Below are 17,244 nucleotides of genomic sequence, written 5' to 3' on the forward strand. Positions count from 1 at the left end.
ATGGGGAAGGCTTAAGGCATGTAATCTTGTGTTTACTTGTCACTTCTGAAATTTCTTTTTAACTATGTTGGAAATTTTTTTAAAGTTTAAAAAATTGTTCTTTGTATCAATAAACTCTGGTAAAATCTGAACTAATAGGTGTGTGGTACAATGTTTATATAAGTACTACAGTGATAACCAGAATAGAGGCTGTGGTTACTTGGGAGAAAAAAATGATTTAAAAAAAAAAAAAACAAAAACAGAGTTTAGAATACAAGTTTCCTATATTATAAGCAAGATGTCCACAATTGCTGAATATTATTTATTTTAAATATTTCCACCCAGCTTTTTTCCCCCAGTGTTCAAAAAATTTTGTATACTGTCTTATCACGGCATAATTTGTATGGAAGCTACACACTTATAGCATGTGTATACATTTCCCTTTGGAAAATCAAATTGTAGCACATCTATTTTTACCCAAAATAGAAGTTCCGCTTTCCCATATCCCTAATGAGGAACTAGTAGCAGTTATATTGATTAGGTCTCAAGATCTGAGTGGGATAGTGGGGGATGATGATCTTATATTTATTTATTTCGAAAGGGGACAATGGCTCTTTTCCTCCCTTTTAAGATGTATTTATTATTTATTTTAGAGGGAGGATCGGGGCAAGGGGCAGAGGGAGAAGGAGAGAGAATCTTGTGTGTGTGTGTGTCTGTGTTTTCAAGTTTACTAGTTTTCTATCCCAACTATAGCATTACTACATAATGTTATACCAATCTGCAAAATGTGCTCATTTTTATATATACATATACGTATATACATATATATATGCCCAGAGTGAAGCCCAATGTGGAACTTGAACAAGGAGAAAGAATCTTAAGCAGACCTCCTGCTAAGCACCGATCCCGATGTGAGGCTAGATTCCACAACCCCAAGATCATGACCTAAGCTGAAATCAAGAGTTGGACGCTTAACTGACTGAGCCACCAGGGTGCTCCCAGATCTTATCTTTAAAGAAAAAGAAATTATTGGAGCAACCATATAAACAGAAAGTGTATAAACACAATTAAGTAGTTTTGAGGTTAGTATCAACACAGAATTAGATAAGAGAGCAAAGAAATCCTTCGTTTAAAATCTGGGCTACTGTGGTAATAAAAACAGCCTATCCGCATAATTCAGTTCTTTTTGTACCTTTTTTCCCTCCTCAGTAACAGTACTTTAAACCTGGCTTATTTAAAAGTTTTCCTCAATTTTTTTTCACCTTGCCTGTTTAAATACAAAGCTCCATAAGAAGGGAATAGGGAAACCCCTGATGTGATCAAAATAAACAAAGAAATTTTATATCTATTCAACTTACAATAGGAGTCTCAAGATGCCTAAAAAGGGTAAAAAGATCTCTTAGTAAATTCCATAAGGTTAAGAATTTTGGTATATTTTGTGTACTGCTTTAAACCCAGTACCTGATACATAGTAGGAATCTGGTAAATATTTATTGATTAAATGAATGAATGAATGAGAAGAATTTCTACAAACTGTTGAGTGATTTAATTAAGAATCTAGATACAAGCCAATACATTATTTCATGCTATCTAAATCTGAGAATGACCCTTTTAAAAAATGACCAATGACATTTACCTGAATTTTCAAAATGCAGGCTTCTGCCAAGATTAATGACATTACAGCACACTTAATCTGTACCAAGCAATGGGATTGACTTCTTTTTCCCCAAATTTCTGTTCTGAAAAAGTATGAAATTAATATGAAAGAACCTATACTTTGACAAAGAAGGTTTTTGAGCAGATGGTGGTTTGGTTAAGCAGTCTTTTTTATTGATAATTGGTAATGCTTGTGAAAGAAGACATCTGGCATAGACTTTTTCAAATAATACACAAAAATGTTATTCCAGATACTAATACAAGAATAGGAGTTGTAATCTATTATGTTACAGAGTCATGTATTCTTTTGAACAGTGTCTGGTTGTTTGTTTTTTTTTCTGATGAAGTTTGTTCGAACTCATTTGTTGTTGGGTTTACTCTCAGGCTGATTTTCTTTTCTCTCCATTTTTGGGGGGGGTGTGATCTCTAATTAACAACTTTTAATGTTAGTTATCTTCTCTGCCTTTGCTTAGCCTTTGGTCCAAAACTCTCCACTTTTAAAATGTCAGACCTCAGCTTTGTATGCCTTTTCACAGCCAAATTTCCTAAAATGTATCAGTGCTTAAATGATAATAAATTTTTCCATTAAAATTAAAGTTCCTAAAAATTAAGAATTTTGATGAATTTCAAAAATAATACCATTCTCTTTGACAGGTGGAACATGGTGTCATGAATTTAGTAGTAATTCCAAACATAAATCAATAAACAACTTGGGCCTCCAGCTAGGAGTGAAATTCTGTAGGTAGAAAAACTGATTGACCCCCACCGCCCATAGGTGCTGTTTCGCTATGGAATCCCTTTGCTCAGTTTTCTCCTGTCCAATCAGGTGGAATGTTTCACAGGCACATGGTTTATGCAGCTCAAAATAACTTGGGACCTGTGAGCTGACAAATGCTCTGGCTCCGGTGGTGACAGGTTGTCCAGCTTCTTACAGCCATCTTCACTGAAACTAAGGTTAACTCCTCACTCTCTATGGACGGCTACTCTCGATTTCCAAGGGCGTGAAGAATTTTCTTTTTCTCCTGTGCTTTCATCTAAAATTTCTCCTTGGATAATTATCATCACAGTGGATTGCCTGGGTTGGACATCCTCATCTGGGTCAACTAAAAAAAGAAAGGTAATATCCAGATTTAAGTTCTCAAGTGTGTTTTGATAACAGGGCGTTGACAATGGGAAAAGGGATATTTCAGAGACCTAGTTACTGTGATTAAGAGGGAAACCTAGGATAGCTCCTAATTGTGTTTGATGGGACACAAAATTTTTACAAAAAATAAAGTTTTCTACATGTACAGATTTTGGAAGGGATTGGTGAGAGTCACAGAGATCACAGCCTCCTTGAGTCCTAAGGAAAAAATACCTCAACAGAGGAAGTTGTGACATGATACATACATCATAGGTATTTCCACATGTTCACTTATTAAAATAACAGTGCGTATAGAGAATTTGTGGTGCGATGCCTATTTCCTTTTTAAAGGAAGTCAAATCTAAAATAATATGACTCCGTAGCTAAAAGACTTTCATTTTAAATTTTTTTATCATGTAAAAGGATATGCTTGCTATATTTAGTGTTGGGAGATCTGCTCCCTGGATTAATGTACACAACAGCTGCAAAAAGTCTTGCTCAAAGGACATTGCTCTTTCTTTCTCCTTTCTCTCTCTCTCTCCCCCTCTCTCTCTTCAACTGCATCAAAAAGACACTTGACAGTCAGTGGCAAGTGTTTGGCCTGATACATTGTGCTATTAGCAGTAATTAGAGGCACATCTTGAATTATATTTTAAAAACCATGTAAGCAAAGAAAAAGAGAACTTGGATTAATCTGTATTTCCATTCCCCAAAAGTAAACATTACAGCAATGGTGCTAAGAAATTTTCTATTTCGTCAACCGATTTTTATTCATACTTGTTAAAGATACTAGAATCAATCAGTTTGAAAAAAAAACAAAACACCTATCCATTTTTGTTCTCAAAAAATTGTGGTTCAGTTACTTTCACATTGATAATGATAAAATGAATTCTACAAACTCCAATAAAGAATCTGTGACAACTTTTCAGTCTCTCCTTAATCATAACTCTTAAGTACATGTAAAATCCACAATCCTTTTCTAGGAAATTGAGACTGTTTATACTTAAAGGTGTAATAAACATATTTTTTAAACAAAGGTTAAGATATGCTGTCTGACACATGATTTGACAACAAACAAAATATTTTAAAATCAAGGCCATTCCAGGAAATCTGAAATATATGCACATTATATTTATTTTGTTGGTAGACAAAATTCTAGCCATTACAGAATCTTGTAATAATGGACTATGAAACAAACGGTTGGACACTATCCAAATTCTGGAAGTTTGTCTCTATTCCCAATTATAGAGTATAGCTAATGTTATTGGAACTCATACTAATGTGTTAAACCCCCAGTTCTATAGATCTGTGATTTAGAATACAAGCTCTCTATTACATGTTTCTATTACAGTGTGCTTAGTCCAATAAGTGGAATGGACTCAGAACCACAATTCATGGACATCAAAAATTGAATGAGTTTTTAATCCAGGCTGGGTTTTGTGATTCATAGAGATGGTTTATTCAAATTTACTTTTGACATAAGACAGCTGATAAATCACTTTTCATCATGAAAGGGCTTTAATGAACTAAGATGTCAGCTAAATTTTCAACAGTTAATGCCGTATATGTAATAGGAGTAATGAACTGAGCTTGCTAACCTGAAAATACAAGACAAATGATACTGGTAATCCCAGAATAATTACAATAGTTTCCTTCATTGACATTGAGATTTGACAAAGGCATTGCTTGTCACCCAGTGTCATTACCTATAACAAGACCAAAAACTGAATTTTTTCCTCTCTTAGGAGATACAGAAGAATCAAGCACCATGGAGATCTTTTCTTAAATTTCTACGGTGCTGCATACTTGACAAAGAGTTTTTAAAACTGCTAGGGAATTGCACTTTTGCCTAAAGGGAATAATTCAAGTACAGACAGAATAGTCTGTTTAAAAATTTAGGAGCCTTGGGGCGCCTGGATGGCTCTGTGGGTTAAGCCACTGCTTTTGGCTTGGGTCATGGTTTCAGGGCCCTGGGATCGAGCCCCAATCAGCCAGGGAGACTGCTTCTGCCTCTGTCTCTGCCTACTTGTGATCTCTGTCAAATAAATAAATAAAATCTTTAAAAAAAAAATTAAGAGCCTATATTCAGCAAATACATTTTTGGTGGACACAAAGGTTTGTATGACTGTTTACTTGCACTCACCAGAATTTGTAGAGTTCACGTATAACCAGAGTCACCTTGACCAGTTCTGCACAGGCTGCCTGTTGCCTCCGCTTGGGGTCACAATGCATTACACCCTCTGGGAGGGGCCCAGCACAGCCTTCCCACCAAGTCCTTGAACTAAAACTAGATCTTCAGATCTGGAGCCTCTTGGGGGCACATCTTCCTCTCCCAATCTAGCCAGCATGTTATGTCAGTGTAATTTGGGAAGTTACCTTTTTCAAATCCTTCATCACCTAAAGAAATCTGACAGGCTGAAGAGGGATGAAACTGTTCTACTGTTTTCTTATTTAAAATAATCTTTGAGTTAACGAGATTGACGTTTTCTCGTTTTTGATTTCCTGTTTGAGAGCTAAGTTCCCCACAAATGGTGAGATCTTGAGAGTGATATAAAACCTCATTTTTTTTATGACTACCACCAAGCTCTTCTTACATCCTAGAGGCCTGAGGTCTTTCTGTTTGCTTTTCATTAGCCTTTCCACGCATTGTGGAGTTTACTTTTACACAATTTCTTTGCTGTCAAGGTTAAATACTAACCTTGGGCTCTGGCTTCAGTATCCTTTACTTTCCTACATGTTTATCCTGTTCTATATTCAAAAAACATAGGAAAGTATGCTTCATAGAAGCCAATCTCTTTCCTCCCACTCAAGCTAAATCCTTACTTTCTTTCCCACCTTCCCCACTTTAGCAATTCAATTAAAACAATAGTAAGAGAAGGGAACAGCTTACACGCCCTTGGCCCATGATCTAAAAACCTTTTCCTTCCTTTAACCTCTGCCCTTTAAGGAATGTCCCTAATTTAACAGATTCCTACTCTTTCTCCTATATATTACCTCTGCTCTGTCTCTTTAGTTCAACATTCTCTTTTAATGTATACATTTGTTTCTATTTGTTTTTATCTGCTGTTTTTCCTGTTTCAAACTGAAAGAGGAATTGAGAGACTAGACCTTACACTATTTCCATAGTGTGGGTTATGACATAGGCTACTGACATATTTCTATATATTTCATGTCCTTATTCTGTTAATGCAACATATACTAACTTACTAAATGACTAATGTCATTCACACCAGAAATAGACTAGAGATAAAACTAAGATGGGGGTGATCCCTGTAATAGTAACAGGATGGGAAACTGTAACGGTGAAGAAAGATTTACCTCAAAATGCGTCCCATATGCAGCCAATGTCATTTCTTTTTTTAGTTAATGCCTCTTTGTTTTTGCTTTTAAGATATATATATATATATATATATATATATATATATATATATATATATTTATCTGAGAGAGATTACAAGCAGGGGGAGTTGTAGGCAGAGGGAGAAGCAGGCTCCCCGTTAAATAAGGTGCCTGATGTGGACTTCATCCCAGGGTACTGGGATCATGACCGGAGCCAGAGGCAGAAGCTTAATGAACTGAGCCACCCAGGGGTCCCTGCAGCCAAATATTTAAAAGATGATCTGTACCCACCTCTCCAGGACCAGTTCCTATGTCATGGGATTTGGTTCTTGGCCCAGCAAGTTTCTCCGAAAGTACTGAATTAGATACTTCTATTGTGTGGAACATCATAGGACAGAAAAGGCAAGACAAATGGATCAACACCAGTGAGAGGGAGGCAAATCCCAATTTTGTTGTTGATTCTTCTCCTAAAGAACATTCTGGGTATAATAATTACACATCAGCAGAAAATTATCACCTTCAATTTGTGTTTTTAAAGCACATTCTTAAAGTGCTTTCACAAACGAAACTATGAAGTAAGCAGAGTAGTTCTGCTTATCCTCAGTTTAGAGGTGAGTTACTTAAAGATGTCTTATCTTTTCCTATTCCAGCTCTCTACATGAATAATTATTAAATATTAAGCTATTTTTTGTGTTTACCTAGAAATGAGATTTGTTTTCTCATTTAGATATCAAAATTTGTTTAGGTATCTATCTCATTTAGATATCTTCAGTGTTTATGTTTGAGTCCAAGTTATTTCATATTAGGTTTTGCTAATTCGCTGGTCAATGCCCCAGTTTAAATATTTGTATTATAACCCAAAGATGGGTGTATACCAAATGATATTTCCAATAAGGCCTTCTTAGAGCTTGCAAAAAAACCTAGTTAACATGAGTTGAGAAATATACCCAAAGGTATCAACATCAAATTTTGTTATTATGAACCAGACCCTTAATTTTCAGCAAGTTCTCAGGGCAGATCCTCTCGTCAGGAGAAATCCCAGGGGAAAAAAATGGAGCTATTTAGCAAAGTAAAATAAAGAGCAGTCAATAAGCCATCTATGTCACTAAATTAGTTTATATGATTTACTAAAGTCTGTGTTGATTATTGATGTCGCCTTGTTTCATTTCCAACCTAGGAATCTCACCTTAACCATGATCTGTTTTTAAGGACAATTACTCATTCTTTTTTTTGTTTTGTTTTTAAACTTTTTTTAAAAAAGATTTTATTTGTTTATTTGAGACAGAGAAAGTGAGAGAGAGCATGAGAAGGGAGAAGGTCAGAGGAAGAAGGAGGCTCCCCATGGAGCTGGGAGCCTGATACAGGACTTGATCCCAGGACCTCAGGATCATGACCTAAGCCAAAGGCAGTCATTTAACCAACTGAGCCACCCAGTCACCCTTCACTCATTCTTATTCTGAAAGTGGCATTAAATCTGTTTCAATTTTGTAAGAAACAGAAAGAAGGAAACAAAGTCCAGTGTCACTCTGAACATCTCAGATGAAATGTCTTAGAGAATTCTTAATTTCCTTTCCTAAAACCTGCTCATCCAAGAAAATATTTAGGCCCTAAATATTTAGGGCCTAAGCAATGTACCTAGTTGCTTAGGCCCTAAATATTGGAGTCACCCTTGACTCTGCTCTTTCTCTCTTATCTTTCAGTCTACTAGCAAATTATACTGCCTCTACTTTTAAAAAAAATACCTCAAATCTGATCATTTCTCACCATTTTCCCACTGGTACCATTCATTGATCCAAGCCACCATCATCTCTTGCGTAGCATATGGCAAGTCTCCTAACTGATCTGCTTGTTTCCACACTTGCTCCCTTCAACTTGATTTTTTGCATAACAGCCATGATTAATTTTTTTCAAATACTGTGTCATCCACTTAAAATGTGTCCCCATTTACATGTATAATAAGATTCAAAGTCCTTCCCATGGCCTGCAAGACTTCACATGATCTAACTTTGTACTTTTCTGACTTCTTTTTCTTCTACTCTTCTTTTTCATTCACCTCCAGGCACAATGGGCTTGACTCACACACAGCAAACATTCACCTCCCTTCCCCAGAACACTTACTTCTTTCTCAGTTAGGAACATTCTCCACCCACCCCCACCTCAAGATGGTCGCACGACTAACTTCTCCACTGCATTAGAAGCTATGCCTGATCTTCTTACCTGAAATAGCATACCTTCTCCTTTCCCCCTTCATTCTCTATTCCTTTGTCTTATTTATTTTTCTTCTTAACACTTATGTCTTCTCCACCAGAATGTCGACTCCATAGGATAGGGACTTTGTCATTTGTTCACTGCTGAATCCATAGTGCCTAGAATGGTACCTGGCACAGAGTAGGTGCTCAATAGATATTTATTGGATGAATACATAAAAGCTACATTAGCCATAATAGCATTTGGGCTTTTTAAAAGTACAAATTTTTACAACAGATAGTTTTTACATTAATGCTTGAAAGAGAAAATGATACATTTTAAAATTTCCTATTATAGGTAATATTTATCAGCTTAACAATTTATATATGCATTTTCATTTGACAACCTCTTAAAAGAGAATTGCTATTATCCCATTGGAAAGATGGGAATAATTGAGACTCAGATACATTAACTGACTTGCTCAAGATAACACAGTTATTTAGTGTTGGAGCTGGGATTTAAACCCAGGTTTCTGATTATAACTAGATGTACTTTGATACTTATGCTATGAAAGAAAAGCATAATTCCAGTTATTTTATCCATCATAAATTTTCATTTGAAAGTCACCTTGAAGTGATTACTGTTTTTACCAGTTTATATTTTTCCTTTTTCTCTAGGTTTTTTTTTTACAAATATGATTTCTATTTATCTGTCTTACTTTATCCTGTAATTAGAATAAAAGATAAACAATAATTGATTTAGCAGGAAATTCTAATGAACTAAAGAATTCAACAGATATTGATTGATCCAATTCCATGTGCTGTGTGTGCACAGAGATGGTGGTGTACAAAAACAAACTGAGGTAGACAGAAAAGTAAACAGGCAAATTTAATGTGTTGTGGTAACTGCTGTATTTGGAGAGAAGGACAGAGAGGTTTGGGATCACATTGCAGAGGTACCCAACCCAGAACAAAGAAGAAATCCCACAGCGATGTCTCAGCTAAGAACTGCAGACCATGTAGATCTTGGCCCAGTAAGGCAGTGAGGGAGGTGGCGACAGGCAGGTGCCTAAACAAAGAAAATGTATCCAAGATCCACAGGCAACACAGTTCTTTCGTGAGACTACATTTTTTTTTTTAAAGACTACATGTATTTCAACAAAGTATAGATGATGCTGAATTAACTACAAATCAGAGCTCAGCTGCTTTTCAAACTTTGTCCTAGGGTCAACCACATCACTAGCTCTACTTCCATTTCTTATCATGCTATGTAACTATAGTTGCTATTTAATAATAATAATAATAATAATAGCAGCAACTACCATTTACTGAACATTTACTAAATGCCAAGCACATTTAATCATGACTTCAATCTATGAGATGGCTGTTTTGCAGATGTCTAAGCTGAACCTTATAGAGGTAAAGTGACCTTGTTGAGTTTATACAGCCAGGAAGTGTCAGAACTGGGATCTGAACCACATCTATCTAACTCCAAAGTTTTAGGTAATAAACACTACATTAAAGAACATTAAATAAATTAAGCATTAATTAAATTAAAAATTAAAGCAATTCTTTATTTTTAAAACTGAAAGTTTTTTATCATAATAATTTCTTATAACCATAAGCATCAGAATAGGCATGCATTTGCACCTCAATTGGCTTCCTGTCTTTAAAAAAGAAAAAAAAAAAAAGAAAATTATCCAGAGCAGTGATTACTTTTTACAAGTATTTTCTTTCCTATTTCCACCATAAATATAAAGTTCTTAAAAGTTTTTCAACATTAACATCACCTTTACCTAAATATTGTGTTTTTTAAAAAGATTTTATTCCTTTATTTGAGAGAGAGAGAATGAGCAGGGGTTAGGGGCAGAGAGAGAAAGAGAGAGAGAAGCAGACTCCCCACTGAGCAGGGAGCCCAATACAGGGCTCAATCCCAGGACTCCCAGATCATGACCTGAACTGAAGGCAGATGCTTAACCAACTGAACCACCCAGAAGCCCCTAAATACTGTTTTTTGCTAACATCATTTGAGTGTCTATTACAGGGTTTTGCATTCTGATGCATGTTTTAAAGGCTTTGCAGTCATGATGTTATCAACATCCCAGAAATTAGGTATTATCCATGTTTTACAAGATGAGGAATCCAAAGCTCAGAGAAGTAAGCAATTTCCTCAAAGTCACACAACTGCTAAGAGTTCATGAAACCAGAATTTGAAAACCGATCTGACTCTAAGACTAATAATTCCCATTCCATGTTGCCTCAAGATAAAAGCCATCTTAGAATACAGAGTTAGAGACAAAGTTACAATAAAACACAATATACAGTAATGTCCAACTAATAGAAGATCATTCTGATTTATATATTACTTAGTTTTCCTCTTACATTTTTAGATACAGTTGGCCCTTGAACAACATGGGTTTGAACTGTGTGTGAGTCCACTTATACATGGATTATTTTACATTTAAAAAAAAATACAGTACAGTGCTGTAAATGCATTTTTTCTTCCTTATGATTTTCTTAAACCATTTTCTTTTTTCTAGCATAGTTTATTGTGAGAATACAGTATATGATACATATAAAAACATGTTTTAATTGACTGCTTATGCTATTGATAAGGCTTCTAGTCAATTGTGTGTTATTAGTAGTTAAGTTTCCTAAGAATCAAAAGTTATATGTGGGTTTTTGACTGTGCAAGGGCTCGCGCTCCTAACTCCTGCATTGTTCAAGGGTCAATTGTATATGCAGAAATTCAAATGAGACTAATGAAATAGTTGATTTATAAATGAGAAGGATTTTTTCATCAGTATAGTAATTACATTTTAAAATAGCATTTTGCACCATATTGCATATTTTTAACTCTTCTTCTGTATGTTAATGCAGACATGAGACAAATTTTCAATTGATATATCAATTATACTTTCATATACTATTTGGTATATCATTATGGTCCTACCAGATTTAAAATAGCTGGATAGCTCTATTTAATGAGTATATTATAATTTAATTAACTAATTTCTTATTGAACATGGTTCCAATTTTTAATACTATCATCTATACTGTGATGAATATCTTTGTAGATAAATCTTTGCACTCATCCAGCACCTTTGCATTTTCAATTCATTTTTAAGGCACAGTAGACTTCACCCAAACAAATGACTCCAGTAGTGACAATTTCAGGCTGTAACAAGCATGTGGAAAAATATTTGGCTGTAGGCAATTATTTCAGCCATCTCTAATTGCCCTCTCAAGGTGACCGCTTACTTTGCCAATTTAGAGGTTGGTTTTGGATAGCACTCTAAAAGCTCAAGAATTAGAGCGGTTCCCAGGAAGTATTCTTTGTGATGTAAGTCAGGCTGTCTTATATGGGAAAGGAAAGGAGTGAACTGAAACAAGTTCGTCATAGAATCATAAAGCCTAAAAAGATTTAGATAACTTTCCTCTCCGTCTTCCCAGCACAGGGCCTAGCACATGGTAGCCAAGAATAGCAAGCAAATGGTCTTCACCTCTATGACCATCTTTGATTGGTGGAGACTGAAGGAGTAGAGTGTTAAGAAAGTCAAGATCCATGGGAAGAGCACTGTACTCTGTAAGCTGATCTTTTAAGGAAAGAGAGAAGTAACAGCCTACAGGTCACCAGTTTGCCATCCCTCTAGTAAATGTATGACTCAAAAAATGATAAAATGTTAGTAATATAAAGTTGCTTTGTATTACCAAGCTCTAGTTCAGGGGGGGCTTTGAACTAAAGTTACTGTAATATTTTCTTAATATTTTAAAAATTATTTACTTTTTGAATCAGTAATAGCCTCATATAATTGACACTCAAAAGTCAGGAAAGGGTATACAGTGAAATACAACTTAGGGGTGTCCTATATTGAACCTCATTTCCCTGTCTCCTATATCCCCTCTTCACCAATGTTAATAAAAGAGATTTTTAAAAATCTAGGTTCTAACTCATATCTTCGTAGAAATTAAATTAATTATACCTTATTTGAAAAGGCTAGATCATTACACTTTTCAAGAGCAGATTGAACCTCTAAACAACATTGAATTTAAACAACTTGTCTCCAGTCAAAAACCAAAGCATTATTTATTTTCATGAACTGGATCAAATTGATGTTTTCAGTAATTAAATGGATTATGTTACCTATATCTTTTTTTTCCCCATTTCAAAGAAGAATTTATTCATTAGTTTAACAATTATTTTTTGGGATCAAAGTCCTTGCATTGGTGGAAGTTGTATTTTAGTGGGAGGAAAATGACAAGCTGCTAAAAATGTGCATGCCAGGTATTTCTTATGAAGATAAGTGGTACTGGGAAAACCAAACTGTGTAAAAGGATAGGCTGGAAAGGTATTTCTGTCTTATGTTGGGCCATAAAGAAGGAACCACTGAGGAGAGAATAGGTAGATAATTGAGGGAAGTGAGAAGTGAGTCACATAGCATTGTCAGAAAGAACGCTCCAGGTACAGGCAAAAGCAAGCTAGTCAAATGTTCTGAGGCATTCAGATGTAACTTTAGAATATTTCAGAAATAATAAGAAACCAGTGTGGGTTAAGCTGAGTGAAAAAGTCTTGAAACCATAGGAGATAATGTCAGTTTATGTAGAGCTTTTGATGAATGAAACAGAAAACTGTTGTTGTCCGTATTTTTTAATGCCTATTATTTTATTGCATTCAAGGTAAAGGGGAGAGTATGGACAGCAAATCTCTGTGTAGGAAAGGTCTTTATAACTAAAAGCCCTTTATAGATATCATCAAAACTGTGCTCAGAAATTGTATTTCCTATCACTATGGTTACATCATAGCTTTCACAATTGAACTTGTATTAAAGAACTTAATAGAGTGGTTATTACCCATGTTTTTATTTTATATTTCAGGGCAGTCTCATTCAGTTCATTTTCATTTTACAATTTGAGGTTCATCTTTAAGTCTTTAATGTAATTTTTGTAGAAGTATCAAAATTAGGCAACTTTTTATTTTAAACTTTAAGATCTTAAAACTCCATCATGCTTGTAGACCTATTATTCTTTAGAAATGATCGAACTTTTTGTTATTATTATTATTATTTTGTGACAGCATGCAAGACGACAGCATAGAAGCTTCTACTTCCATATCTCAGCTTCTAAGAGAGAGCTATTTAGCAGAAACTAGACACCGGGGAAACAATGAGAGAAGTCGAGCAGAACCGTCCTCCAACCCTTTCCATTTTGGCAATCCTTCTGGAGCTGCTGAAGGAGGAGGAGGCCAAGATGACCTTCCAGATCTTTCAGCCTTCCTGAGCCAAGAAGAATTAGATGAAAGTGTCAATCTGGCAAGACTGGCCATCAATCACGACCCTTTGGAGAAAGCAGATGAAGCTCAAGCCAGAAAACGTCTTTCATCTGATCAAATGAAACACTCACCTAAATCAAGTTTTGACCCCAACTTCTGTCAGGATAACTCTCGAGGTCCTACCAGCTCTAAAGAGAGTCCCCATGAGGCAAAAAGGCCGCAGTATAGCTCTGAAACCCAGTCCAAAAAAGTATTCTTAAATAAAGCTGCCGATTTCATTGAAGAGCTGTCCTCCCTTTTCAAAGCCCATAGCTCCAAAAGGATTAGACCTCGTGCCTGCAAAAACCACAAGAGTAAACTGGAATCTCAAAACAAACTTACGCAGGAAAATAGCTCCAGTTTGTCAGATATCTCAGAAAGAAGAGAAAGATCTTCTATTCCCATCCCTATCCCTGCAGATACTAGGGATAATGAAGTGAATCACGCCCTTGAAAGGCAGGAAGCTAAGAGGCGCGAAGCTGAGCAGGCTGCCAGTGAGGCGGCTGGTGGAGACACCACTCCAGGCTCTTCACCTTCATCTTTGTATTATGAAGAACCTCTGGGGCAACCTCCTCGGTTCACTCAAAAGTTACGGAGCAGAGAAGTTCCAGAAGGAACCAGAGTACAGTTGGATTGCATAGTGGTAGGAATTCCACCACCCCAAGTAAGGTAAAAAATATCTCATTAGCAATGCTTGGTAACTGCTTTCCATCTACCCTGATCCTCTCACATATTTGTCTTTTAAGTATGTGGTTTCAAAAACTATGTACTCTTTTTGAGGAAAAAGTCAGAGTCTAATGTAGCACTCTCCAATAGAAATATAATATTACCCAAATTATGCAATTGAAATTTTTCAAGTAGACACATTATTTTAAGATTTTATTTATTTATTTGACAGAGAGAGAGATCACAAGCAGGCAGAGAGGCAGGCAGAAAGAGAGGGAGAAGCAGGCTCCCCGCTGAGCAGAGAGCCCGAAGTGGGGCTCGATTCCAGGACCCCGAGATCATGACCTGAGCCGAAGGCAGAGGCTTAACCCACTGAGCCATCCAGGCGCCCCTTCAAGTAGTCACATTTTCGAAAAGTAAAAAGAACTGGGTGAGATAAGCTTTTAAAATATGTATTATTTTATCAATATATTAAAATATTATTATTTCAACAGGTAATCAATATAAACTATTAATAAGATACCCAGTGTGAATCCTACATTTAGAACAGCACTTCTCAATTTGACTGCTTAATTTTCCTAGGAAATACTTAATCTGCATTTAGATTTCATAACGTTTACAGTTGAAAAAGTAGCTTAATATACTCAAGTTGTTCCAAACATACCTCAAAATTCCATAACAGCAAAATTATCAGTTTTTAAATGTAAATTAATTAAAATTAAATGTAATTTGAAATTCAGGACCTAGGTTGCACCAGCCACATTTCAAGTGCCCAATACCACATGTGGTCAGTGACTAAGGTACTGGACAGCATAAGTCTACAGCCTGAAGCTTAAAACAAGAAAGTATTTAAGACTTATACTCAATGAATACCTGAGGTATTTTTTCAATTTTAAAGAAAGCCAAATGATAGAATAAAGACTAATAGAATAAAGATAGAATAAGTTCATAGCTAAGTAAAATCAATTTAAAGATTCATTTTACATGTATTATATTTATTATAAATTTTTTCATAACAGCTTAATGAATACTATTCTCCCTAATGCCCAAGTCTTTCCCTAATATGACTAATGAGTAGAGAGGATATCAATCTTTTTCTTTTTTTAAGATCTTTTTGTTTATTCGACAGAGAGAGACACAGCGAGAAAAAGAGAGAGAGAGAGAGAGAGAACACAAGCAGGGGGACTGGGAAAGGGAGAAGGAGGCTTCCCACTGAGCAGGGAGCACAACACGGGGCTCCATCCCAGGACCCCTGGGTTCACAACCTGAGCCAAAGGCAGCCGCTTCACTATTGAGCCACCCAGGAGCCCCTGATATCAATTTTTTATGTGCCTACCAGTTAGCTTTTCTTTGAAGCAAATGAAGCTTAAGCCTCGGGGCTCCTCATTTGCCAAAATATGCCTAATTTTGTGGTCTTGTTTTATTTCATTTTTTAAAGGGGCCCTTCACATATCTGAGCTTCAGGTCCCACAACCTGGATCTGACCACAGCCCCAGGGTGACATTTGCAAACTCTAATATTACAATGTAATAATATGTGAATAAAGAGCTTTAAGTGTGTTGCTTTTGTAGAGAATTACTAGTATTTAGAGACTTGTAACAATCACTTTGCCTTCCTAACAATTTATTTACTAGTAGAATGACTTCATTACTATTTAACATTTATTCAAGGTGTGTAAATAGGGTCTCGTCTTTTTCTCACACAGTATTCATATTATAGGACAGTAATAGTATTAATAATAATAGTTTTATTTATATTTACCTATTGATTCAAGAGATTTTAACCCAAAGACATACTCATATATTGAATTTTGGTTTTCAAAGGCAACAGAATGCAATGTTAAATATTATTTCTACAATGTCATGTACACTACTATCCAGTTATGCAAATGAGCTCCTTGAGGGCAGGGGTTCTCCTTTGTATCCTGAACACCTTCATATCTCCTTTGTTTATTTCTGGCCCATAGTAATCACTAAGAAATGTTAAGTAAACTAATGCATAAAGAAACAGGAAAACAAGAAACTCAATCAGTTTAAATCAGGATTCGGTCATATGGCCTAAGATATGACAAAGGGGTGAAACTATATGACACAGATCAGTATCTAACCTTCTATTCTAAGCATGCCTGATGACACTCCCGGGAAGTATTGTTGGTAATACCGGTGAGATGTCATCACAGAACCATGATGGAAATCACTCAGTGACATTTGGTCAGGCTAAGTAAGCTGGTGAGTACTCAGTTATAATACACACACAACTTACTTAGATTAGTCTTGTCCAACCCACTAATTTCTAAACATAGAATGGACCCAAAAAACCCAGAAAAACTATACCAGATCGTTCAGGACTGATTCTCCCCATTTCTTGACTGTGACAATCTCAGATACAAAAAAGAATTCAGTATTCTTGTGAGAAAAATCAGCCAGGAAGAATTATAAGATACCCACCCCCCCAAAACAAAGTAATCTAGTGGTCCCTCAAAAACTACTTAATCAACCAGATACAAATTTACAAATTTTAAAGTGAAAAAAATGTACACAGCTTCTATGTAGCAATACTAATTTTACCTGGAAGAATTTCTTTCCTGATAGAATTCATGCCTGTATTCCAACCATTGGTTTGGTGCCAGAAAATTTCTAGGTGTTCATTAAATATTTTCTGAATGAACTAGTATTTAATTTATGGCAGCAATTATATTCCAAAAAGTTTAGAATTTTCTATTAGCTGTCATTATTGTCTTAAGCCCAGAGTTTACGAAACTAATTAATTGGACAGCAAATATATTTTTACTATGTGCTCTGCACTTTGATTATTGCAGTGACAGAGACAATATAAGACGGTGTTCCTGACCTCAAGGAGCTTGTGATTCAATTAAAGAAATCATCCAAGTTTGTATAGTACAAAACCATAAGAACTATCAGGCTTCAGAGAAGGGATGGAGGACTAGAAAGATCAAAGAAGACTTCCGACATGTAGGATGAGAAAGA

General features: G+C 35.7%; 1 protein-coding gene across 1 annotated transcript in view; it reads left to right on the plus strand.

Moving 5' to 3' along the window:
• The first annotated feature begins 2,530 nt into the window (after positions 1-2,530).
• The window catches only part of LOC111145080 (myopalladin), a 97,511-nt gene continuing 82,797 nt past the window's right edge, over positions 2,531-17,244 (plus strand). The window contains exons 1-2 of the mRNA XM_022499705.1: positions 2,531-2,752; positions 13,358-14,260. Coding sequence (XP_022355413.1) covers positions 13,359-14,260 — 902 coding nt within the window. The 5' untranslated portion in view covers positions 2,531-2,752; position 13,358. The remainder of the gene's footprint in view (positions 2,753-13,357; positions 14,261-17,244) is intronic.

This window comes from Enhydra lutris, unplaced genomic scaffold (genome assembly GCF_002288905.1).
Source record: "Enhydra lutris kenyoni isolate GAN:26980312 unplaced genomic scaffold, ASM228890v2 scaffoldscaffold12, whole genome shotgun sequence".
Lineage (NCBI taxonomy): Eukaryota > Metazoa > Chordata > Mammalia > Carnivora > Mustelidae > Enhydra > Enhydra lutris.